The 23,808-nt window shown below is 55.1% G+C and overlaps 1 protein-coding gene across 4 annotated transcripts in view; it reads right to left on the bottom strand.

Moving 5' to 3' along the window:
* Nucleotides 1-23,808, bottom strand: part of CUX1 (cut-like homeobox 1) — a 313,834-nt gene that overhangs the window by 47,510 nt on the left and 242,516 nt on the right. For 2 of the 4 annotated variants that reach the window (XM_012729010.1, XM_012729009.1), the window contains exons 12-20: nt 21,584-21,642; nt 18,216-18,264; nt 17,398-17,494; nt 15,728-16,399; nt 14,509-14,574; nt 13,107-13,208; nt 10,690-11,519; nt 8,847-9,012; nt 8,276-8,332 (exon numbers count right to left, since the gene is read on the bottom strand). In XM_012729010.1, coding sequence (XP_012584464.1) covers nt 8,276-8,332; nt 8,847-9,012; nt 10,690-11,519; nt 13,107-13,208; nt 14,509-14,574; nt 15,728-16,399; nt 17,398-17,494; nt 18,216-18,264; nt 21,584-21,642 — 2,098 coding nt within the window. The remainder of the gene's footprint in view (nt 1-8,275; nt 8,333-8,846; nt 9,013-10,689; nt 11,520-13,106; nt 13,209-14,508; nt 14,575-15,727; nt 16,400-17,397; nt 17,495-18,215; nt 18,265-21,583; nt 21,643-23,808) is intronic. The other 2 variants (XM_012729011.1, XM_012729012.1) reach the window with 1 other exon arrangement.

Raw genomic sequence — 23,808 nt, 5'->3', positions numbered from 1 at the left:
CCCCTCTGCTAACCTGGCTCCAGGCACTCTGGACAGATTGTTCTTTTCCCTCCCCAAATCAGAGTAACCACCGCTGTTCTCGCCGAGTGCTATTTCTGTGGAGTATTGATCCTTTTGCAATTTCAATGAGGTATTTAAACCACTTGGAACAAAACTGGCCGTAACAGGCACCAGAGGGCCAGCGCGTCCCCCGGCCACCGAGAGCCTCTCTCCTCAGCCTTCTGGTTTCAGAGGTGCTCCTGCGGCTTTCGAGAAAGTTTCCTCATCAAATGAAACGCTGCGACGTCTAATTGCAAAGTTGGTACAAAGGCAGTGTGGCTGCTTTATTTAGGTGCCAAATGACAGACTAATTTTGGTCCTCTTGTAAAGGACAAACCCAACATCTGCCAATTCAGACTCAGGCTATATTTAGGAACCCAGTTCCAAAGGGAAGAACAAAACAGACTCAAGACGAAGCGGGTGACGGTGAAGCAGGGGACTCCCTGCTCTCTCCTGGAGGGAATCTGAGCATGGAGCCGGGGCTGGAGCCAGACTCTCGGGCTGGTTCAGGGTCACTGGGAGGCAGAGGGACTCTGGCTGAAGGGAGCTGTCTCTCAGCATGGGAAATGTCCCCGGGCCGCTGTATTTCCCGCAGTTTTAGATGGGGAGGGGCTCCAGGGCAGCCTGGAGATAAAGACTTTCAGTGGCAAAACTTGACAAAATCGGGTCTGCTTCTGCCCCCCCAACTGAAACACAAGGGATGCACCTTGGGTTAACTGAGGCATCTGACTTTCTGCCTGAGGTCTGATTTATGATGTGTGTCCACTTGAAACTTGAACCCGGTTTTATTCCTTGTTTTGAAAGGTGGCCTTGACTTCTCAGTGTGGGTTCTGTGGGAGACCAACCCTTCACCCACTGGGGGACCGAGGCCACAGGACCACACACATGTCCCCTCCTCTCTGCTTCCTGACGGGGACAGGCCCCTTCTCATCTTTGAGCCTTGGCTTTCTCAACCCATAAGCAGGGCAATGAGATTTTTTGTTTACTGATGAAAAGACTTAAAAGGTGTTAGCACTGTGCAAACACAGAAAAGATGCAAATATACGTGAGTTTCCTCATTTTCTCCCTGCCAATGTTAAAAATTACCTGAGGGTTTTTTAGCTGCTAAAGCTTCTTCATCCCCTTCGCCTAGAACCAAACTATTGAAGAACGGAGCCCTCATTTGCTCCTATGACCTACTTTTGCCTCTTGAACCGAATGCTCAATGTACTGTAAATTCTGTTTTCCGAAGAAGGTCTAAAGGAGAAAGGAGGCGTGTCCGGAGGCTTGTGACTGGAGCCTGTGGGGCCTTCTCCTGGGAGTGGGCACCGCACGAGGGCCAGGGAAGCCGCGTGAGTGTGTGGGCGAGGGTGTTCACCTCGCTGGCCGGACGACGCTCACGCTGGGCTGCCTCACCCGTGACCGGGCCTGGTGCACTGGTTTGCCCCAGTGGCCTGAAGCATGACCTCGGCCTTCCTCCTGAAGCTCCAAGACGCTGGTCAACTTAAGGGATGGCAGGTGGAGAGCTTCAAAGATGGTGGCACTTCCGGGAAGCCAGGAGGCTGGGGAGTGGCATGCAGGTCGTCCTTAGCCGACCGCTGGTGTGGTGAGGCCTGCACTGGACCGTCCCCATCACAGGAGTGAGAGGCTCGCTTCTTCTCTGTTCTGAGGTAAGAGGGCCACTCTTTGTGCACACACACCTGCCTGTGCAGAAAAGCCCAGTCCAAAGGGTACTTCCTCATAGCCGGCCGCTGCTTCCAGGTCTTCTAATGGGATTCCCCCCCCCCCCAACCTCCCAATAGTCTAGGACACAGGCACTTTATTTTTGCTATTGTATAGATGAAACCAAGACACAGAGAAGTCGTGTCATTTGCCAAGGCCACACAGCGACTCAGCAGAAGGGCAGGACGAGCCCTGAGCACCCACACAGGCCCGGGCCGCCATGCTGCTCACCTGAGCTGGCGACGGTGGCGGTGCCTTGCGCTTTGTATTAAATCAATTTAAGCACCTCTCAACAGTGATGGGTTAAATGAAATACGGTCTTTTCACATACAGGAATTCCTACTGCCGTAGGAGGAAATTCTTCAGTACTGGCCTAGGAAAGGCTCCGACTCGTGACCGGTGAGAAAGGCGAAGTACACACACCCCGCGGGTTCCCGCCTCCCGGCAGGAGGCTTCTACCCATGGGCCATCTGATGGAAAGTGGGGAGTGGGGCTGGAGGCTGAGGGTATAACCCCCTTTGAACGCTTACATTTTGTAACCATGGTGCACTTCCTTCAAAAAACTTCCACAAATCATAACTTAGAAAAAAAAGTCAAATAAAAACTCCCTGCTCTAATTCTCACCTCTTTGCTTTGGAATAGCCCAGGGACAGATCCCACTCTGGGAATGAAGACCTTTGGGGGCCGCTTTATGCCGGGGTGGCCTTTTCCCAGGGATTGCGACATCTGTGGCCTGGAGATGGGGCGCGGGGTGGGCAGTCTCGCACGGCGGCTGCCCGCCCGTGCCGGGTCTGCGTTGCAGTGTGCTGGGGCAAAGCCTGGGCCTGTCCCGCTCTGGTGTCTAAGGCATGAAACGGTGTCCACCCTGCCTCTGTCCTCCTGTGCTGCCGTGGCAGGGCCCACTTTGGGGTAACATGCGGACTGGCACAAGGGCTGGAATGGCCAGGGCAGCTGGCAGCACTTGCGCACAGGCACTGCAGGCAGGTGGTCCTGACCGGTCACGCTTCCAGGGAATTGCTGACGCGTGCCTGTCCCCTCTCCTGCAGCTAGCGGGTGGGGCAGGGGAGGGCGCTGGCCCTCAGCCTGCCCTCAGCCTGCCTCGTGGCTCTTGAAGGGTTAGCAGCCGCACAACCAACCCCCCCTTTCTTTGGAAAATACAATTAGAAGTCAACTCACAGCACAATATCCTAGGCCACCTTGGTAGGTATGGGGGAACAGCTACTTGAGTTCTCAGCCGAGGGGTCCCCACTAAACGCATTAAACGCCGCACACCCTCTCCAGCCTCCACCCTGTGATCTCTTCAGAAGAGAAGCCCGTGGCTACGCCACCAATCACAGGCCACAGCCCACCTCCTCTCAAGAACGAGGGGCAAGGAGTGCTTCGGGGAGTGATGTGGCAGGTGAATATCCTTGGGCTGAGACTGCCATATAAGGTCACCAGGGTCACCTTGAAGGAGCAAGGAGTCCTGCTTCTATGCTGCCCCCACACTTTTGTTATGACAAAAGGCAGCAATACACAGTCTACAGTCCATGTGAAGAAAAGACAAAATTCTTCCATAATCCACTTTCCTATTGTTACTTAAGAAATAAAAGGCCTTTGACTTAAGGGTTTCTCACTTTTTTCAAAGGCTCCATTGACACCACACTCTCTTCCCGCAACAAACCTTTCTACCTGCAAAGCTCTCCACCTGGAATGTTCTCCCCCAGCCCTTCATCCTGGGCATCTCCGAAGGCCTGCACCCCCCGGATGTCAGATGACAGCTGACAGGAAAGGGGCTGTGTGTGGGGCCAGAAGCTATCTTCTGCAGTCAAATGCGCTACCCCTGAGCTATGACCCGTGCCAACCTATCTCTTCTGACCTGAAAGTCGAGAATTCTTTTATTGTGGCATTTTTGACAAAGTAAAAACATCTTAACACAGGTTACAACCAAGAAAGGAGAAAACAAATGGGCACGTGGTCCTGGCCTCCGTGTTCATGGCTGAGCTGGGTGTGGAGACGGAGCCCCAGACCGAGGGGCAGAGACCAGGCGCCTGCCCAGGGGCGGGAGCCCGAGCTCACGTGTGGCTTTCCACTATTCTCTTCCGTTTCTACTTTGTCGTCTGTGGAAATTTGTCAATCAGGTATGTGTAAATTTTTTAAAAGCTATTCAAACTAATCAAGGGTTGAACTAATTCTCACTGCAGAGAAGCAACAGTTACTTTCCTTGATTTATTTCAATGAAAGGGGAAACAATTTTATATCTATCTAGTAAGGATGAGTTCTGTCTGCTTTAGACAGTGCTATGGAATTTTCCGGGGTGCAACCAGCCCTTCCTTTTCCTATCAATGCTACCCAAATGCCACACCCTGACTTAGTCATTAGAATTGGGGAACTGATTGCTTATTCAAGGAAACGGCATCAAAACCCAGCTCTGAGTTCAAACCACCAAAACCCTGGACATATTCATGGTCATCTCATGGGCACTAAGCTAGAGTCATTATATATGTAAAAGGAACGCCTGCCTGTCCCTAAGGAGGGTAGTGGCCAGGCAGCTGTGCGGCCATGACAGCCCAGTCCTGTGGCCACCATGGCAGGGGAGGGGCCAAGAGACCTCCCACAGCTGTCTTCTCGAGTGAGGCCAGGGACGCGGAGCAGGGGGTTCTCTGCAGCACGGAGGGTGTGGAACCCATAGGTCCTGGCTGACGTGCTGGGGGTGAGCCAGATATTTTATGATTAATCCAAGGAGACTCGGCCACCCTTCTGCTTATACAACCCGCAACAATCCATCTGAAGCTGGTGTGGAAGCAGGCAGTAACAGCTTGTTAGCTACAGTAATGAAATGCTACCAGATTAAAGAGTTACAAAGCTGAGAGCATCTGGCAACTCTTCTCTATCATTTCTCCTAACGTAATGACTAACGTTGTTGCATCCAAGGAAAATCTGTTCCTTTCCTCTTTCCTCCCCCCTTTAGAGTTGTCTCTTGTTTCCCTTCCTTCCCTAGGGGCAAAAAGATTAATCACACCAAGGAACTGTGAATATGAAATGAGTTTTAAGGAATGAAAAAGGAAAAAACAAAACAAAACAAAAACACAAAGGGCTACTAGATCATATCTACCTACCAGTCCATACACACACACACACACACACACACACACACACACACACACACACACCATTCACCGTATCTCAAGGTTTTCTCCCCTTTAAAAAACAACTAGCTGATGAGCATGACTGCAGTCACCCTCTGAGAAAACAAGCCTTCCTTGCTCCCCCCTCCCGTCAGTGCTCCTTGGCTTCCCCTGGGCACAGCTATTGCTAAGCAGTGGGAGGTCAGGTGGTGGATGGCCCCTAGGATGGAAGATAAACAAAAGGGAGACTCAGGGACTCCATCTCCGGAGGACTCCCTGCAATGCTCTCTTCCAGTGACATTCGCCAGATTAGAGCTCCGGAGCCCCGGAGGGGTCCCCGTGTTCATGGTCGCCCTGCCCAAGACACTGGGAACTGTGAAAGAAGCCAACACAGAAATGTCTGCAGAAAACCAAATAGATAACAGGGGATGATCTTATGTTCGGTCCTGAAAAAAGCCTTTTTCAAAAAGTTTCTCTTTTTGGCTGGCACATTACTCAGGCTGGCACAGCACATGCTGCTCACCTGACTCTTCATCAAGGCCCTGCAGCTTGCAAAGAGAAAGAAGCACAGGCCAGGAGCGAGATCCAGGGCTGAAAATGGCATCGTCGTTCCTCGACACCCAGACTCATCACCCCAGTGCACAAACCATCGAAGGGGCATTCAGAAACGGTTACATCCTCCAGGGGGAGAAGATGACGCCACCACTGAAACGTCATTGTCTCCCTCCTCACTGTGAAATGACCGGCAAGCCTGACACACACATCACTAAGGAAGGTGGAGATGCCGAGGGGCAACAAGCCGGGCAGAAAGGCCGACAGGGATGCTGCAGCGAGGAGCAGATTCCTGCGTCAGCAGTTTGCGGTTCAGATGAGTGAGGCGGCTCTACTCTCGTGGCACCTCATCGCCATGGTAACTGAGCACAGGGCCCTGGTATTAGCCCCACTATCTCTGAGGCTGCCACTTCTACTGAAGGGCTGTGGCTGACCGACTGGACAGATGGCAAGTCTTCCAAAGTCCTTCCCCTCCTGGGACGCTAAGCGCCACCCAGCTCAGGGGTCTGGGTCCTCAGAGACCGAGTACTTCTCGCCCATACTCAGGGACAGGACAGTCCAGGGTTGGAATTACCTCCCTTTGGCCACCTGGTCTACCAGGCGGAGCCTCTGTGCGCAGAGGCCTCGGGGCGTCACCACCAAGGACCGAGCATCATTCTGAGCCTGGGACTTCTTGAAAAGGATGCCGTGGTCGTCAGAGCGAGACGAGGGAATCAGAATGCGGTGGAAATCCTAGGACCGGAAGACCTCACCCCCACGCCTGTGGAGGCAGCAGTGCTGAATGCTTCCTCAGAGACACTGTTTTTTTAAGCTGTCAAGGACGATCCTAGAGTGATTCAACCCGATGATATGTCACCACTCACCATCACAAAATGATTCTACTTTTCTGATCCAAATCCCACACGCTGGAAAGCAGAGCTACTACAAAAAGACACTCTTGGAAGGCTAGCATTGATAGAGCAATGTCTAACAAGAATACTACCACTCACATTCTTTCCTTTTAACAAGTTCTTTCTCTTTCCTGAATCAAAGAGAGAATTTTGCTTAAGTTACCATCGCGATATTACAAACTTTGTTTGCCTAGAATATAAAATATTTTCCTCCACAGCCACCGTAATTAACTATTACTTCTCCCGACGGCTTCCCTGTCGCTGACTGACGCAGGCCCACTGGGGGAGCTATCTGCAACCCTTATGTCATCCTGCTGGGGGGGGCCACAGGCCACTTCCAAGATGCCACTGGAAGCTCGAAGTGCTCGTTGTAAATAAGAGCCTCACTCCTCCTTCCTTCCCCCTCCTCCACCTGCAAACGCCCCAAGAGCTTCATATAACTTTATTTTATGAAGTAATTCGACGTCTTACAAATATCATTTACATGCCTCTGAGGACCCTGCTTTTCCTACACGGGCAAAGTGAGAGTTGTACAAATTTTCCTGCATGGTGGCAGTTACCAGCTACAATAAAAAATAAAGAGGCATCCTGTAAGGATTTGTTTGGGCACTGGGGAGGTCTTGGCATAGGTCATAAGTGACCTGGAGCGGGAGGACAGGGGGTTTTGATCTAGAAACCACCTGTCACAGTCTGCCAAGTTCAGGCTGATTTTGATGGGGCAGCAAATTCTCTTGGAGCATTCAAGAGGCCAACTTGACAGGGTAAGGCTCATTTTCCATGCAAACGTTCACAAAACTCCAGCATAAACAACTGTGTCCATTATTTTCCCTAATGCAGTTTGAATTCGAGCCAGTGCCGGGGAAGTTCTCTGGTACTTGCTAATTAAGTTGGCCAACCCCGCAAAGATGTGAGGACACCTGATCTTTCAGGTGGACAGCCATTCTGTTTAGCTGTCCAGCCAAGAAAACCAAAGGCTTGAGGACAGTACAGTCTTCCGCTCTCCATTTTGGCTAAAATCAAGACAGAACACCCCAAATACAAACCCCCTCTCCCCGCCAGACCACAGCCACCAGCTGCCCTGGCCGCATCTGCGCGGGTCTGTGTCTCTCGGCGCCGCCGCCCAGCTGTTCCCCTCGCTGCACATGTTTCCCTCATAAAACTTCCAGCAGGCTGGCGGCTTCACGTTCCTCACTTAGCTTTGTTTGTGTTTTCAATGAATCAATGGGATATGGAGCCTAATCAACATGTTTAGAAAAATAAAGAGGAAAAAAGAGCGACAGCTTTTGATGCTGGCTGTCCCTGCAAGGGGGGCGAGACCGCTCTGCACCCGTGGGAGTGTGGCAAGGACAGGCGCGTGGGCCAGCCCGGTGGCCACGTCCAGGTGCCACGGCTGGGAGTCCACACGGCACAGCCTCCCCTCAAAGAGACCCTGGGGTGCTCAGACGCCGGCAGGAAGACCCGAGCATCTCGGCCGAAACGCCGGGCCTGGCTCTGCCACTCCCCGGCTGACTCCAAGCTTCAGCCCGAGCATCACCAGCTGTGAACCCAGTCACCCCCCCGAAAGGCTCGCAGGGCCCCTGCCAGTCATCCTTCTTGCTGGATGGTGGGCTCAAGGGTCGCTTCCCCTTACCACAACCATGCAGGAGCAGCGAGGTGTGGCTGGCCCGGCCCCCTCCTACGGGATACCCCACGGCCACACCAGGCTGACTCGGAATCTAGTTCCCGCCCCAAACACAGGGCCTCACTCCGAGATGCCCACAGCCCGCTGTCAGAACGTGGCGAGAAGGAGCAAAACGGCAAGGAGCTATCCACCGGGCTGTCAACCTCTGCTAGAAACTCTGGCCTGGAGGAGTCCAGCTGGCCAACGGGGTACCGCGGGTACAGCTCACCAGGTTCAGAACGGAGTCTCCCCCTACAGACCAGAGGACAGGAAAACACAAAGCAACAAGACAGCTCACACAAAACCAAGAGAAAGGTGCTAGTTACCTGAGCTCACACAGCCCTGCTGCAGGGGGTCCTGTAGTGACGTCACAGAATGGGGGACTGAAGGAGAAAAAGGTTCTAATTACATAAGGCAACAAAACAGAGGGGTGTTCTAGGCTTCCTAATGCGCTAGTCACGGCCCGGGACAGAGCAAGGCTCCCAAGGCTGGTGTGTGTGTGTGTGTGTCCCCACTCCTCCCTGGGAGGACTTGAAAGGGCGTCCACACAGGCAGGCCCCGGGCTGGCTGCTGGCAGCGGCCAGGACCCCGGGCCAGGAGCAGGCAGGGCCGCGGGGTTTTCATTCTCTCTCTGTGGCAGATTTTGTCTCCTGACTCCCGGATTTAGCTCCTTGACTTTTACCTATATTTATGTATAAACAGCGTTTTTCTTAATTGGTAACTCATTTTCTGCTGCTTATAAAATCAGCCAGGCACAATCTTCTCTCTCCCAAGACCCAGTCAGCGACGTGGGAGCAGGCTGCCGAGGACGCGGACCGTCCTCCCAGCATCAGCCAGCGGCTGAGGGCATGGTCGGAGGGGCCGCCCCGCAGCTGACCAGGGTGGGCCTGTCCTTACCTGGCCCTTGCTGCTGCCCTTGGACGGGCAGAACTCCTTGGCCTAGCTCGCCGTTCAGCCAGAGCTGCATCCGGATGAAGGGTTCTCGGCCTTTCTGGGTCAGCTTGCTCCATGGCTTCGGCCGGGACAGCATGTCGCTGACACTGCCCTGGGACAGACCCAGCACCTGGAGTGGTGACCAGAGACACAGGCGTCAGTGCCCAGTTTCACGTGAGGCTGCGTGCGAGCGATGCAAGACCCTGGGCTAGAGCGCAGGCCCTACCCCCCACCGCCCGGCGATGGCCACATCCACGGCTCGGGAAATGAGCTTTCCCAGATCCAAGGCCCTGCCCCGGCAGCCAGAGTTAGCTCCCTGGGAGTGGCAGGCGGGCAGGAGAGCGGAGGCCTCCGGCCTCAGGGCCTTGATCCCGCCAAGGCTGTGGGGTCGTTGTCCTGACAACCTGAGGATGAAGCATCGGAACCACCTTGCTCTTTGCCTGTGGCGCCAGGAAAGGCTGAAGTGTGGGGCCAAGGACCCCTCTAGAGGCAGGAACAGAGGAGTGCCAGCAGGATGTGGGAAGCCGGTCTCCTCTGCTGGCACTGGGCCAGGCTGGCACTTAGAAAGGTTTGTTCCCTCCGATCACATCCTGCTCAACAGGGGGTGCCCAGAGGTGAGCGGCAGCGACGGGGAGCCTGCCACGGAGGAGCTCACTGCAGACGATGGGGAAGTTGCACGCACATACCCGAGTTTCCTTTGGCTCACATATGGCCATACATATGTATGGGCACAAACACCCCACACAGGACACAGATGCAGCCCAGAGATATTTAGGGGCTGCATTCGATCACTCTTCTGAAAAGTTCTCAAGTTCCAGAATAAACTGCACTCATGGGCCAAACAAGTTCAGCACTATTAAGTCTCTGCTAAATTTAAGGCATGAGCACAAATGTCTATTTAAATGTTCTCAAATGATATTTTTACAACACTGAACTAGAAATTTCAAGGGATTTTAAATTTCCATCCTCATCTCTACTCACCCCCATCACCTTTAGCAAAATCAGGACAGAGTCGACAATCAGATGCTGCCAGGGCTCCTGGCACGGCCCCCGCTGGAGGCGGCCCGGGGCAGGGAGCAAGCAGGGCCTCCCGGAGGCCAGTGCCTCGCAGAGGCTGCTCCGCCGAGGGTGTTGTGTTTCCTTACAGTGCACAGGCCTGGTACGTCCCCATTCTGTAAACTCTGTTACCAAGAAGTGCCAAGCTTACTCATAAATCGTGGCATTTCCGGAGGCAGGGACCGAGCGGCGGGCGGGCCGTCGGGGCCGGCGTCTAGCGGCGCATCCTCAGGCAGCGGCCCCGCCTCTCTGGTGGACACCCCAAGTGCCTTCTGGACTACTGGAAAGGCACAGCCCAACGGTAGGGGGCTTTTCTATCGAATGTCTTTTGGCTCTTCGCGCTGGCTGCCTCTCTGAGCGCCCAGATCTATGTTGGGCACACACAGCCTGCAGAGGTGCCTCTGGGCTCTGCCTGGCAGCCGAGGTAGGACTTACGTTCAGCGACCTGCTGGCTTAGGCCACGTATTACTTTCCCCTGAGCTCGGATTTTCCCGTCGGTCATGTAGTGACTTTCTCATCGCCCCGCAGTGACCCAGGGGTCTTAGGAGAGGGCCTGGCTGGAACGTGGCTCACAGTGGTGACGCGGCGAATAGGACGTTCACTGGCCACCCTCCCCAGAAATTTAGGAGTGGAGGCTCCATCAGTCAGTCAGCGGCTAATTAAATGGGCAACGGTCACATTCTCCAGAGAGATGCCTAGTCCTGAGCAATGCAAGAGATGGGAAACCTGAGCCCCCAAAGGGACACCTTACCTTCTCCCCGAAGATCCTCTGACAGATGCCGTTCTTGGCCAGCTTCTCTTTGACCTGCCGGGTGAGCTCAATGGTGTCCACCTCCTGGTACATGTAGATCTCGTACTGCTCCGGGGTCAGTGGCGGGACGGAGGGCTTGGCGGGCTTGGACATGGGCACGATTGGGGAGGAAGGCAGAGGGCTGTTTTGGGGCGTCTCGCTGCGGCTGGCTCCAGTCAGGCTGAGCTCCGAGCTCTGGGAGTATGGCGACTCGGCGCTGGGCCACTCTTTCCAGTACTCTGAGGAGGAGGGGCCCTGCAGCTGGCCGCGCTCGGCCCGAGCCTGGCCGCCGCCGCCTTTCTCTTTCCCACCGCTGCCTTCTTCCCCCTTTGCATCCTCAGAGGACAGGGCGCCCTTCCTCTCGGGCTGGACGGTGCTCCACCAGTGGTCCTTCCACACGCCGCTGCGGCCGAGCTCGTTCTTCACGTGTCTCAGGACGCCCTGTGCGGAATCAGCCGCCACCTGCAGGTCCAGTCCCGGCGCGTCCTGGGACTCCTTTTTGAGGGCCGGGGGGTTTGGCAGAGTGGCGGCACTGGACTCAGGGGCTGCGGGGGGCTTCTTCAGGGAGATGGCGAGAGGAGAGTAACCGGACACCGAGGACAGGGGCGAGGAGGACATTAACTTGGGGGCGAGGATGGCGATGTCAGTCTGGGACGGCGGCGGCTGCTTTAAGGCAGGGTCGAGGCCGGCCTGCTGGGCCTCCATCTCTCGGCGGGCTTGCTGCAGGATGGAGCGGATGGCGTCGTCCGAGTTGCCGCTGCCGGATGCCGAGGCAGGCTGGGCTGGCTCTGCTGTGGGGAGCAAACACGGTCAGTCGGCGGAGGGGCTGGCTGCCCTGCGGCCGGGAGCGGGCCTCTCTCGCACCACCTCGCCCTCTTCGCCCTCCACAAATGGGGGCCGTCTGGGAGAGCTACCGGCCCTGCCTACTTGCCCGCATTCGCACCATGCTCTGTGACCCGACGGCCTCTGCCTCACGCCCGCTGAGAGGATTCACCACCCTGCGCGTGCCAAGGACGTGGACCATGCGAACGTGCAGGGACACACCCTCCTGGAGTTCTGTTCCCCCATCATTTTTAAGCTTAGTATTTTGGGGTGCTTGTTGCGAAATTCTAGAGGTTTCGTCAAGTTTTAGAAACATTGTTTCTGTGAGTGGCTGTGACACCAGACTAGAGTGCCCTGTGATCAGGCGCCACAGGCTGACTCTCTTCTGGGGGGGTGGCTGTGGTCCAGCCCCCACCCCCCCGAGGAGCCTGCGGGGCAGGGGCAGGCCTGGCCCAGAGCCCAGGCAGCCACCAGGCCCAGGGAGGAGAGGCTTGCGGAGCAGTCCTGGGGGCGGCCCAGGAGGAGACCCGGGCACCTGGCTTCCCCACCAGCCGGCCTGAGCTGCCTGCCCAGACGGGGCGAGCACCTCTCTATCAGGCCACGAGTGGAGAAAGGACAGGGCTCTCTCTCAGAGGTTCCTGAGGGAGACTCGCAGCGAAACATGTGCTGCCTTACTAGCAGATTAAAAAAAAAAGGGGGGCCCTCCCTGGTGGCACAGCGGGTTAAAGCACAGCACTGAGAATCTAAAGCCGCTTCCGCATGAGTTCGATCCCCGCCTGCCCCGGAGGTGACCACGTGATGTGGCAGACCTCTCCTGACCCGCCCGCTGCTCCCCTCAGCAGTGTACTTCGTCGACCTGCCTGTTCTGCTCCACGCTCTGTCTCTGGTGAAGCCTCTCACCGCCCCTGAGCCTCTGGCCTGTACCCCAGTTCTGTATGCACAAATAAATAAATCTTAAAAAAAAAAAAAGGTTTATTTATGCAGACAGAGTGGGGAGCACAACAAGCAGATGTATGAAGCACACTGCTGAGGGGAGCAGCGGGTGGGTCAGGAGAGGTCTGCCGCGCCAGGCGAGCCAGCTCCCTGGCGGAGGCCTGCACTGGTGCTGAAGCAGCAGCAGCCAGCTTTGTGATGCTGCGCTCTAACTGCAGCGCCACCAGGCGGGCCCTCCTCAGCGACTTTCACTCTGGGATCTGTGCTAGGAGCTCCTTCCTCAGTACTATTTGGTCAAGTACGATAACATGTAAGTAACGAGAGCCTGTGCTGCATTTAAAAAGGGGAACTTGATACAAACTACTGGCTAAGTCCAGCCCAGGAGCTCGAGGCCCAGGCTCCTAGGTCCGTCACTGCGAGGGGGCGACAGCATGACAAGAATGGTGCTGGTGACGCGACCGTGTGTCACACAGAGCTGTCCCCCTCAGCACCTGCCCAAAAGCGCAAAGGCATACATTTTATTGCTGTTTGTTTGTCTTAAAGGTAACTGCTGCTGGCCAGAAAGTTCATATAATTCCCTCAATCACATGCGGGAGACAGTGGCAGAGGAAGCGGCTCCGTACCGGTTTTCTGGACTTGCAGCTCCCTTTTGGCTTGCTCCAGGATGGACTTGATTGCTTCATCAGACCCGGTCTCGGAGGCTCGGATCCGGGTGGTGATATTACCTGTAGGGAGAAGCCACACCAATGACATCGAGCCCCACACCTGGAACAAAACTCAGTGCTGCACGCAGATGTCATTCTGATTAGATAGCTCCCCAGCCGAGGCCACGACGGTCGCGGGCGGCGTGGCCTCCCACCGACCCGCACCTGCTGTGCGTGCAACTGCACAGCAGGTGGCGGAGTCCCGGGCAGGAAGGGCTTCCTGCGGAGCCCACCTGGCCTTAAACGTTATCCAGCCAGGAGGACAAGCTCTCACATTTACCCAAGCTGTGTGTCACCCGTGAGTTGGGAGGAGGGAGAGCAAGTCATTTCAGCTTGTATTTAAAAAAAAAAAAAAAAGACAACAAATTAACAGGCAAGGCTTTTTTGCTGAGTTTTTAAAAAGCAACTCCGACCAGGGCTTTGGCTTGGGGCTACTTTCAGTGTTCTGCACACTTGAGGATGGTATCCCGAGTGAAAAATAGGAAAGGAGGGTCCAGGGTTGAGCTTGACTATCAATCATCCGAATGTGCAAAGTCAAGAGCTTGAAGACGTAACAGTTTTGGTTCTACCATCTACCTTTTTAAAATTTACAAACGAGGAGAGGAGCCTGCAGAAGCGAAGGACAAGAATCCAGCCTGTTTTTGTCCCATGGTGATGCTCTGCAGAGCAGCCACGTGAACAGACATACTGGAGCTACTGTGGCCTGGGGGCTGGCCCCAGTTCTTTCTGGAAGCCATCCACGTGTCTCCGTTTCACAACCTGACTGAATACGAACTGCCACGTTACTCCATCTTAACAAGCACACACCGCGACAAAGCCCTGCTAGGGCTGCAACTCCCAGGAGTGCGGTGGGGTCGGCTCACCAGGGCCCCCGGGGACCCCCTGCGTGGGGAACGTGTCCTCTCCGGAACGCCCTTAGCACAGTTCAGAGTTAAAGGACAGACAAGGAAGCAGCAGTATCTCACTGGACTCGGTCACCTGATTGTTCTCAGAGCAACCATTGTTAGACTCTTTCACCTGCTTCTGAGAAGACGGGGAGAGGCGTGCTTTGGGCCTGAAGGGGGCTGGGCTCGTGCTTGGGGGCTGATGCGTGGGTGGCACTGCCCTCGGCTCCTGTTCTGCGCTCAGTAGAGTGCAGGCAGCTCAGGAGGAGGCGCTGTGCGAACTTGAACCCGTGCTTTGTTTTATACTTACTAGCTCTGTTTTTCCATCAGGTTCCAGGCCAGAATCACACTGCACAGTTTTAACCCAAATGCACAGCTAAGGACATGCTGCTTCCTAGGTTACTAACTGCAAAGAAAAGCACCTGCCTGCAACATACCTTCAGACCCATTTCTTCGTTTCGGTACTTCCTGAAATAGTCTGTTCAGGCTCTGGCCTGGATTCTCTGTTGAAAAACAAGTGTGGTAAGAACAAAACAATCAGGGGGATGGTGGTGTTGACGATATGGGCTGCGTGACATGAAATCTGAGCCGCCTGTCACTACAGAAAGGGCTCAGGGCTTCCTGTGCAATTCGGGAGCTACTGGGAACTTTGGAGAGGCCCTTCCCTGGCTGATGAGCCGCAGAAGCCACGGTTCTGCTGCAGAAGATCAGATCGACCTACGTGGCGGCTATGGCATCAACGCCATGAGGGTTGGACGGGGAAGTACTGCCGCGGAGCGAGTTGCCCACCAGCCCCCGGAACAAAGCTCACATTAATCATCCAAAGACAGTCAATTTCAGTTTACATCGCCATAAAAGGCTCCACGTCCTTTGTGCAAACTGACACTGTTCAAAACAATTCCCTTCTCTTGTTTGTCTGGAGTCTAAATTTCAGGGTGTCTCTCCAATGTGGCTGATAAGATTACCTCTCTCTCTCTCTCTGTCTCACTGTTGATTTAGCACAACGATCCTCCGACGTTAAAGGGATGGAGTCCTTTCAACTGTGGATGTGATTGACTTTTTATCTTTTTTATGGAGGGTGAGGTAGGAAGGGTGTTTTTATAACTTTTATGTATTTTACTCGAGGCAGGCATGTTTTGCTGGTGATGCTAAGCAAATCACTAAGAGCTTTAAACACGGGGAGAGCTGACCATGGACACCCCTCCTGCAGGGTGAGAAGAGGAGAGTACGTGAGGCTGATAATGGCTCTTCCCACAGAACCAGCTCTGCGCGAGGAGCGACCCCAGGGATGCCGCTGCTACAGAGCTGGAGGGCGGCCCAGGGCTCCTCCCCGCCAGGCCAGCGCCCAAGGCCACTTGGGCCGCCAGACGCTAAACACTTCGGAACGCCGTGCATTTCACAAGACTCCCTCTGATTCTATACTTAGCGCTGAAATGCTGAGTTCGCTACATGCCAGGTGCCGAGGGAGTTTCAGAGGCCAGCTTTCCCGAACCTAATAGTTTACAGCTCACCCAGTTGGCCCTGGAGCTCTGGAAATGGTGGAACTGAAGAGCATTTTACCTGATGTGATGCACAAATGTTTCATTACACACAGACACTCACACACAACTCTGTGACGGGCTCACACAGTGGCGCCAACCCACGAAAGCCTCTCACCTCTTTGTCTGCCTTGGATGCTGCGCAGGGCCAAGATGTTCTGCTCGTCCGAGAGGAACTGCTTCATCTTGTGAAACGGCTCCTTGCCACGCACGGTCAGTTTATTCCAGGGCTTGGGCCGGGCCAGAATCTCGCTCACGGACCCTTGAGACAGTCCCAAGACATAATGTCCGAAAATGCGCTGTCCGATATTGTGCTTGATCAACTGCTCTTTCACCTGCCGGGCGATTTCTGCAGTGTCTATCTCCTCGCCCTCGGAGACGCTCCCAGCACTTTCTGACTGGCTGGGAGACGGGGCCATGCCATTTACATCTGGGCTTTGTTGTAATGGACTTTGGGAAGATATGGAGTTTGTGCTGTATGGACCTGTTGAAAAAATCATGCTTGTGCTTCCTGCTTCCTGCATGGCCTTGGAGTAGAAGGACTGCATTAGCTGTCGTTGGAGGAGAGAGTTTAGTGCAAATTTTCCCGTAGAAGCCAGGGGTAGGCTGGGGCTTGCCAGGGATGAGCTGAAAAAGTCTTGAGTTAACCCCGCTGGTGAGAACTGGTGTGTACCGTTAGTATTGGAAGCCTGCTCCCCCGTGTTGCGGGGCAACTGAGAAGGAGGGGAGGCCGGCAAAGGTCCAGGACGCCGACTCTCAGGCTGGTCTTTCCCTTTTCTCCTGGCTGACCCTACAAGGAAGGGCAAACATAATGCATTATGGGGGATTCAAAAGGGAAAAAAAACCAAGACCAAAATGCAAAGTTTGCCCCACAAAAGGGAAAAAAAAAGTGCAGATTTTACAAGGGCCAATGAGGTGTGTTGGTTTGTTTTTCAATTGAATTTTTTTAATTAGCCAAACGAGGCCCCCCGAAACAAGCAACATGCATTTCATGTTTGCACCTTTCTTGTACGTTGCAGCCTGGAGAGTCCCCTCGACATATTCAAACTCCTAAGGTGACAAGGAGCCGGCACCACACACAGTACAGAGTTGACAGGTCGTGGGCCTCGGCGGCCGCTAGTATTCGCGCTATTACCAGAAGGGCTCCCCTGAGGAGCAGCAAACACTGACATTCTGGGACCAACGGGTCTCTCACACCACTTGCTCTGAGGCGAATGCACTGCACCGAGTCCACTCGATCGAAGCACGCACATTTTAAGAATGAAATATCACTGGAGCCCGAGACACTTTTAAACGGTTTACCAGCTGCCAAAACCAGAAGCAGTCAGTGACGCCACCATTTGGGGGATGAGCAAAGAAAGGCTAAGGATGGGGGATGCGCTCCCAAGGAAAACCTGACGAAGGAAGAAAAGCTCCGCTGAGCCTGGGAGGGCAGCGCGTCCCTCCGCGGCCCGAAACGCCGAGGGCGAGGCCGCGCACTTCCGGCCTCTGCGAAGCGCCGCTAGGAAAAGCTCAGAAAAACCAACATCCTCCGCGTCCCTCCGGATCTCGGCAACGCGTGCTCTACCTGACCTCCGCAGACGCCCCGCGGCCACACAGCTCATCTCGACCTTGACCATCTTTCGCAGGGGGAGGGGGGAGGGAGAGGAGCGTGAGGAAGACCAGGAGGAGACCGAACGCTCATTAGTCAAGGCTCTCGCCAACCAGCGATGATCCCCGTCATGCATTGGCCCAGACTCACGGTTCACCTTCCTTCTGCGTGACCCCGCACGCACCCCGTCAACCTACCGCTCAGGTCGCTGTTGGAGATGCGCAGCGCGGCGTTCTCAGACTGCAGCGAGCGGTTCTTCTCCAGCAGCAGCACCTCCAGGGGCTTGGATGCATCCTGGAAGGGGCAGAGCAGGGCTCACTGCGGGGCCAGCCACCCTCCCGCGCCCTGGGGTCACTAGACCCACTTGCAACCCCAACTCTCGGCCTGCTAGCAGGCCCATCTTATGAAAGCCTGACTCCCTCCAAGGAAGTTCAATAGGTATGTGCACGGGAGACATTCAAGTTTCTTTCCAAAAGAATCCGCTTTGGCTAACGTAGCTTTTCTTCCTTCAGACTCACATAGCTGCTAGACAGTTCATTACTTGCTCTTCTGTCCCCAGATTCAGGTAGTTTGAGTCTGTCCCTCAGGGTGGGCAACAGGTCTGCCTGCCCAGCTAGAACCTCTGTTGGAAGGTCATTGTAAAGGTGACTTTTGGGCACCAGGCGCAAGGTTCCATTTGATGACTTAACGTTTTAAGGGGTCCCTGGCACTTCTCCAAGCGAGGCCACAGATGGGTGGAGTTTCTATGCCAGGCCATCCTGGACCGGTTTTGAGCACAACCTTTTAATTCACGTTCTTAGCACCTGCCCAGTTTGGGTAACGTTAACTTCTTATTGAAAGGCCTCTTTTAAATTCAAGATAATGTGGCCTGACTTTGTTAAATGTTCTTGAGGAATTACTCATCAGCTGTGTGTGAGGACGAATAGACACAGTGAGATGGTGGGGCTGGTGGTGTAAAGCGGAGGGCCGGCAGCAACGCTGTGGCTGGCACGGGAATCACTGTGAGACTGTGTACCTTTGTCCCAGCTCCCTCGGACGGTGCGAACTCCATGGATTTCAGAATGCTGTGGAGAGCAAGACGGAGAGGTTATTTCCTACGCAAGCCTTTGATGGCAGCCACGCTAATGAACATTAACATCACGGTTTCCTGCTCTCCAGGAACTGAGGAACTGACAACTTTAACAACTTCCCTGGCAGCAAGATAATCTGATAGTGTCTCTAGAATAACTATTCTACTAGCAGTTGGCCAGCAAAAGTTTCTTGCCCAGCATGTAAATCATCCCATATGGAATCACACCAGGTCTGTGCAGAGTATAATTTTAAAGTTTAACACAGACAGAACTTTCTTGCAAGTGGAATGCATTTAGAAAGCTTGGAAGGAATGAAAAATCATAACAAGGAACCGAGAGAGGCCTTCTCCTCCAGGCTGCTGTCCTCCATGCTCACTTGGTAGCTGGCACCTGGGACTCGAGGGAATGGGCAGAGAGCAAACTCCGGCAGTGGACGGTCAAAGGCCAGCCAGCAGGCCCTCCACGTGGCCCCAGGCTGGGGATGCAGTGAGAGTACTGTCTGTTCGCCATTGCTCCATTCAGTCTCTGGCCTACTAAAACCCACAAGCAGAGTGAGTTCAGGAGCCCAGCACTGCTGTTACTGGCTTCTCTTCTCACTGCGGGCCCATGTGGCCAAGGGGCGGGTGGGTCCATGTGTTCGCCTAGCATTGGCAGGCTTCGGCAGGGTGCTGGTGAGGCGCTGCAAGCCCAGGGCCAGGCCTCTGTGGTCCCCCAGCATCCCAGACGCTATGACTTCAGAACCTGCCCTGTCCCAGTTCCACGTGAGTGTGGTGCCACGGAGTGAGTGGTTAGAAGGGTCCTGGGAGCCCACTCTCCACCAGAGCCACCTCGCCAGTCCAGGAAGGAGCTGACCGTGTATCTGGGGCTGTATCTTTATGTCTCTTGTCATGTAAACTAAGACAGTGGGAATAAATAGGAGCTAATGGGATACACTTAGCGTCTTACACTATAGCAAGCTACTGAACAAATTCTGGGCTTCCCTGCCCCAGCCAGGAGGAGGGGTCTGGACAAACTGTCCTTCCTTGGTGGCAGCCACATTTTATGCAACCATGTATTTGTCTTAAGAACTTCTTTAGGATCATCAAAGAGAAGACTATGGGAGTCTACAACTTTTGCTAAAAGCCACGTCTCTTCATTTATTCAGCAAGTGTTTACCAGTGACTTAATGTGCCCGGCATGATGGAGTCAGAATCAGCCTGTTTCTACCCTCACTAGTGCTAAAGGTTGTTGCAGATTGAAGATAAAATCCACACAGCATAGGAAAGAGGGATCTAGTAGGGGTCCTGGTGGGAGTTTTCATGAGGCTAGAGAGGGATTTGCCTCATGGGGTACGTGTGAGAAGGACTCGAGGAGCAGGGCACTTCACTGACCACTGAGACGCGTTGACCACTGGGCAGAAATGGCACAAGAATGTGGGTGGCTTGTGTAGAGGGCACCTGGATTATTTGGCAGTGGGAGGCCTGAGACATTTTGAGTCAAAGAGCTGCCTGATGAGAAAATAATAATAATAATAATGAACAACTATATACCAGAGATATTTTACAGGGGTGGAGTGGGGAATGGGATCAAAAATAGAGTTGGGAGGGAAGTGCACTGGACTATGGTGATGGCACATGGGTGATTTGGTGATGGAAGCCCATGGGGGGAAAAGAAAGAAAGAAAAAAAAAAAAAGCTGCCTGAGTGGGATATTCTGCAGGCTGCGGGCACAGCAGGGTTGGCAGGAATATGGGTCACAAGGCGGTTAGGGAGACAGTTCTGGGGGGCAGCTCAACAAGGGGACAGGCGAGGGCCTTACTGCAGGCTGGAGTCAAATCTTGGTTCCAGAGCTGGAGGTGAGCAGGGAGGAGGAACCACAGAGTCCCTTGGTTCCAGGGACCTCAGAGTGGGATGGCAGGGGCCTGGCAAAGGCCTTCATTTCTCTGATTCAAACACATCTCCTTCTTTTGTGGGGGGAAGATGATGGGAAGGAAGGGATGATTAAGACATGCAGAAGTGAACCAGGTAAAAGATATATGCTCCTAAATTGGAGAAGGGATGTGGGGGTGCTGAACTGTGGAGAGGCTTGGGGGTCGTTCACTGAGGGGCTGGCAGCGGCCATCTGCAGCCAGAGGGGTGAGGCTGCCCAGGAAGGCAATGCAGTGGGCACAGGGTTTGAGGGCAGCTACCAGCATAACCTCCAGGGAAGCTAGAGGTCATCAGGACCAAAGGAAGGCCAGGGAGCGCCCCAGCAAGAAGGTCAAATAAGCTCTTCCAACAGGCTTGTTTAGAAAAACCGTGGGGATGGGATTAAGAATACAAAGCACAGCATGTTCAGTGGGTGTAGGCTTATTTTAAAAGGCGAAATTAAAAATGTCAGCAAGAGAGAAAGCTGCTGACGGAGTAGCAGGAAGGAGTCAAAGGAAGGGACATCAGGTCTGGGTGGGGAGGTTGGCCTGGAGAGACGGGAGGGAGAAGCAGGGACGGCAGTGACTGCGAGGCCCGGGACAAGCCACAGGGCACCTGTCTCCTCTGTAAGGCAGAGCTTTGGGGTGGCTGTGGAGCGGGTCGGGGCTTAGCTGGGGCAGAGAGCCACCAGGATGCCGGAGCCCACAGCACAGCCGCGAGCAGAACCTGGTCCTGCGGCCAGTGTGCACTGCAGTGACCTTCTGTGCAGTGTAATAATCTGTGTGGAGGTGGGCGGAGCCCAGGGGAGGAGCTGCAGGGCAGGAGGGAGAATGGCGGGTCGGGGGCGGGGTGTCTGCACAGTCAGGGGCTGCCCATGACTGTGAGAGGTCATGAGTTTGGGGCGCTTCGGAGGGGCCGGAGTCTAAGGCAGGAGGTGCAGGCTGGGCGATGGGGCCTCCAAGCTGGAGAAAGGAAGCATTAGCACCTCTGACGAGCTTGGCAGGGAACTAGAGGTTGGGAGAAGAAAGCCTCTGAGCCTAGTGGCCAGGGAGGTGCCAGGCCACGCGCACTTTCATTGGGAAAGCGTTCCCAGCTCTCCTGTTGTGGGAATTTACGGCTGAAAAACAAGCTCCTATTTTATAATTACTTGATCGTATGTGGATTTCCTCTGACACTGGGGGGAGGGAGGTGGAGTGGGAGGAGGGGAGGAGAAGATGGGGGCGGGCAGACAGGCGTACTTCAAGCGCCAAAATTCTGTAACAGATTCAGAGAACTCGAGGGAGGGCTTGAGTGCAGACGCCCGGGTGCCGGGCGGCCGGGGACGCCCAGCCGAGGTGGGCGGCGCGGCCCCTCGCTGGCAGGGCGTCCTCCCGCGAGGTCTCCGGTAGCCCTGCCCTGCGAGGCCACAGCAGGTGCCTGAACACTTACTTTAGTTCTTTCTTCACCTCCTCGTAGTCAGCCTGTCCTTTGAGTTTTTCTTCCAGTTGCTGAAAACAGAGAAGTCTCGTTAGTGGCCAGGTCTGGAGAGGGGAGGCGATGGACTGAATGTCTGTCCCTCCCAGGTTCACAGGTTGACATCCTAACCCTCAAGGTGATGGTGTTAGGAGGTGAGGTCTTTGGGGGGGAGGGGGTGATCAGGTTTTGAGGGTGGAGACTCATGAGTGTGATTAATGTCATTTTATCAGAGGCTGCAAAGAGCTCCTCGACCCTCCACCACGTGAGCTGGCTGCTGTGAACCAGGGGCGGGTCCTCACCAGACGCTGAATTTGCCAGCGCCTTGACCTTGGACTTCCAGAACTGAGAGAAATAAACATCGCTTGGGTCGCCCAGTCTGCGGTGTTCTCTTAAGGGAGCCCGGACAGGCTAAGACAGACTCGCGCACTGCACTACGTCCCCTGTGGAGCATCCAGCCAGCCCTGAGGGAACCGGACACGGAGAGCTGGCGGCCTCCGCCCTTCGCTCTTCCGGCGCCTGCCTGCGAGACGACCCTGTGCGCGAGGGCGCACTGACACGGGCGGCAGCGCCAGGTCGTGGAACAACACAACGCAGGAGGAGGCGGCTTCACGGAAGGGAGCTGCGTGAGCTGCCGGGAAGGGGCAGAGGATGACGAGCTCTCCTAGCATTCGAGTCGGCGTGCGGCTTTTCACCAAGCATGGGGGCCGGTGGGCGTGCAGGTCTCCCGCAGCCTCTGTCTCGGGGTGCCAGCCTGCGCGGTTGAGCCTCTGTCTGCCCAGGGACACAGCACGCACACTGTGGGTCGGTCCCGGGCTGTGGGGGGTTAGGAGTGGACCTGTTTAGCAGGTCAGTCGGTGGTCTCCAGGCTGATCTAAGTCCCTGGGGGAGGGTCCTCCCTCGGCCCCCCGCCAGCAGGGCTCCACTGGCTCCCAGGCCCTGGAACGCTGTTGGAGGGGCGGCGTGGGACTCTCTGAGCCACACAGCCTCTGCGAGGCCAGGGGCACGTGTTCCCCAAGCATGGCGACACCCAGATGTGCTCCCCCAGGGGTCCCCCCACAGGGCTCTCTGCTGGGGTTTCTTTGTGGGACAAGCTTGCTGTTGACCACCCCAAAAGAGAGCTCATGGGGAAAATAAGGCAGACGAACAAGAAACAGCCAGCCGGCGACGGTCCAGATGAGAGAGTCCTCACGTGTCCAGCGCCTCCCACCTCCCGGGTGTCCAGCAGTCTCTCTAGGTTCCGCCTCACCAACCCAGACTCAGGCGAGCTTAGAGCGCCTGGGAACACTCTAGGTTGGGAGAGACGCCGAGCAGCCTCAAGGCGCTCCCGAGTCCCACATGCTGCTGTTGCAAGGACTCAGGAGATCCGTAGACCAGACTCACTGACCCTGTCTTCCTGCTGCCCGTGCCGAGGTGCCTTGTGTTTATTTTGCGTTGTGCAAGACTGCCCTGCCCGACTTCCTTTCGAAGAACCTCTCACCAACTTTATCTATCATAATGGGCCTCTAGTCATAAATCAAATGGGGAGGCAGGTGCTCACTTCCCTGCAAAAGCCTCGAAGGTGCGTGAAGAGGGACGATTGCGTCCTTCTCCCGACAGTCACTAGCAGGAGCACTAATGGGCCAGGTCTCCCTGACAACGGATGGTCAGGGCCGCTGGGACGCAAGGCGGCTTTCAGATGTGGTGCTCTGAGGCTGGGCAAGGGGCACACAGAAAACTCGGTCATGTTCAGTGAACAGGAGAAATACAGGAAGGGCTTGAGAGGGGAAAAGTGTGGAGCACTTTAGAACCTAGCCTGGTGTTGAACCTCAGGTCCAGTTCTGGTACTCTGGGCACCTGAATAGACTCACTTGTAAAATGAGGAGATCAGCCATGACCTGAAAGGGCTGAATACAGGGGGGGCAAGGCAAGGCCCTGGCAGAGGCGGGCACCACAGGACTTTCACGCAGGACCATTATGGATGCTGTGTCCACTACGGTCCCCGTGGGAGCTCGAAGACTGTGACTCGGCATTAGGTCTCAGTCTGTGTAATTTGGATGCGTTTTCGCCGAGAACTAGAGCGGAGTGTGTCGTTGGGTCATGTGGGTCTCAGGCTTCTCACCTGAAAAATGGGAGGCTAAGGATAAGGGTTTCCGAAGGAAACAGGACGAGCACGTGCAGCCGCCCTGCGCCTCTCAAACACGATGGTTCCACGCCGCAGG

Source organism: Condylura cristata, unplaced genomic scaffold (assembly GCF_000260355.1).
Source record: "Condylura cristata isolate star-nosed mole 26May11 unplaced genomic scaffold, ConCri1.0 scaffold00024, whole genome shotgun sequence".
NCBI classification, from domain to species: Eukaryota; Metazoa; Chordata; class Mammalia; order Eulipotyphla; family Talpidae; genus Condylura; species Condylura cristata.
Note: the sequence above shows the minus strand (reverse complement) of the source record. Positions and strands in the feature narration are given on the sequence as shown.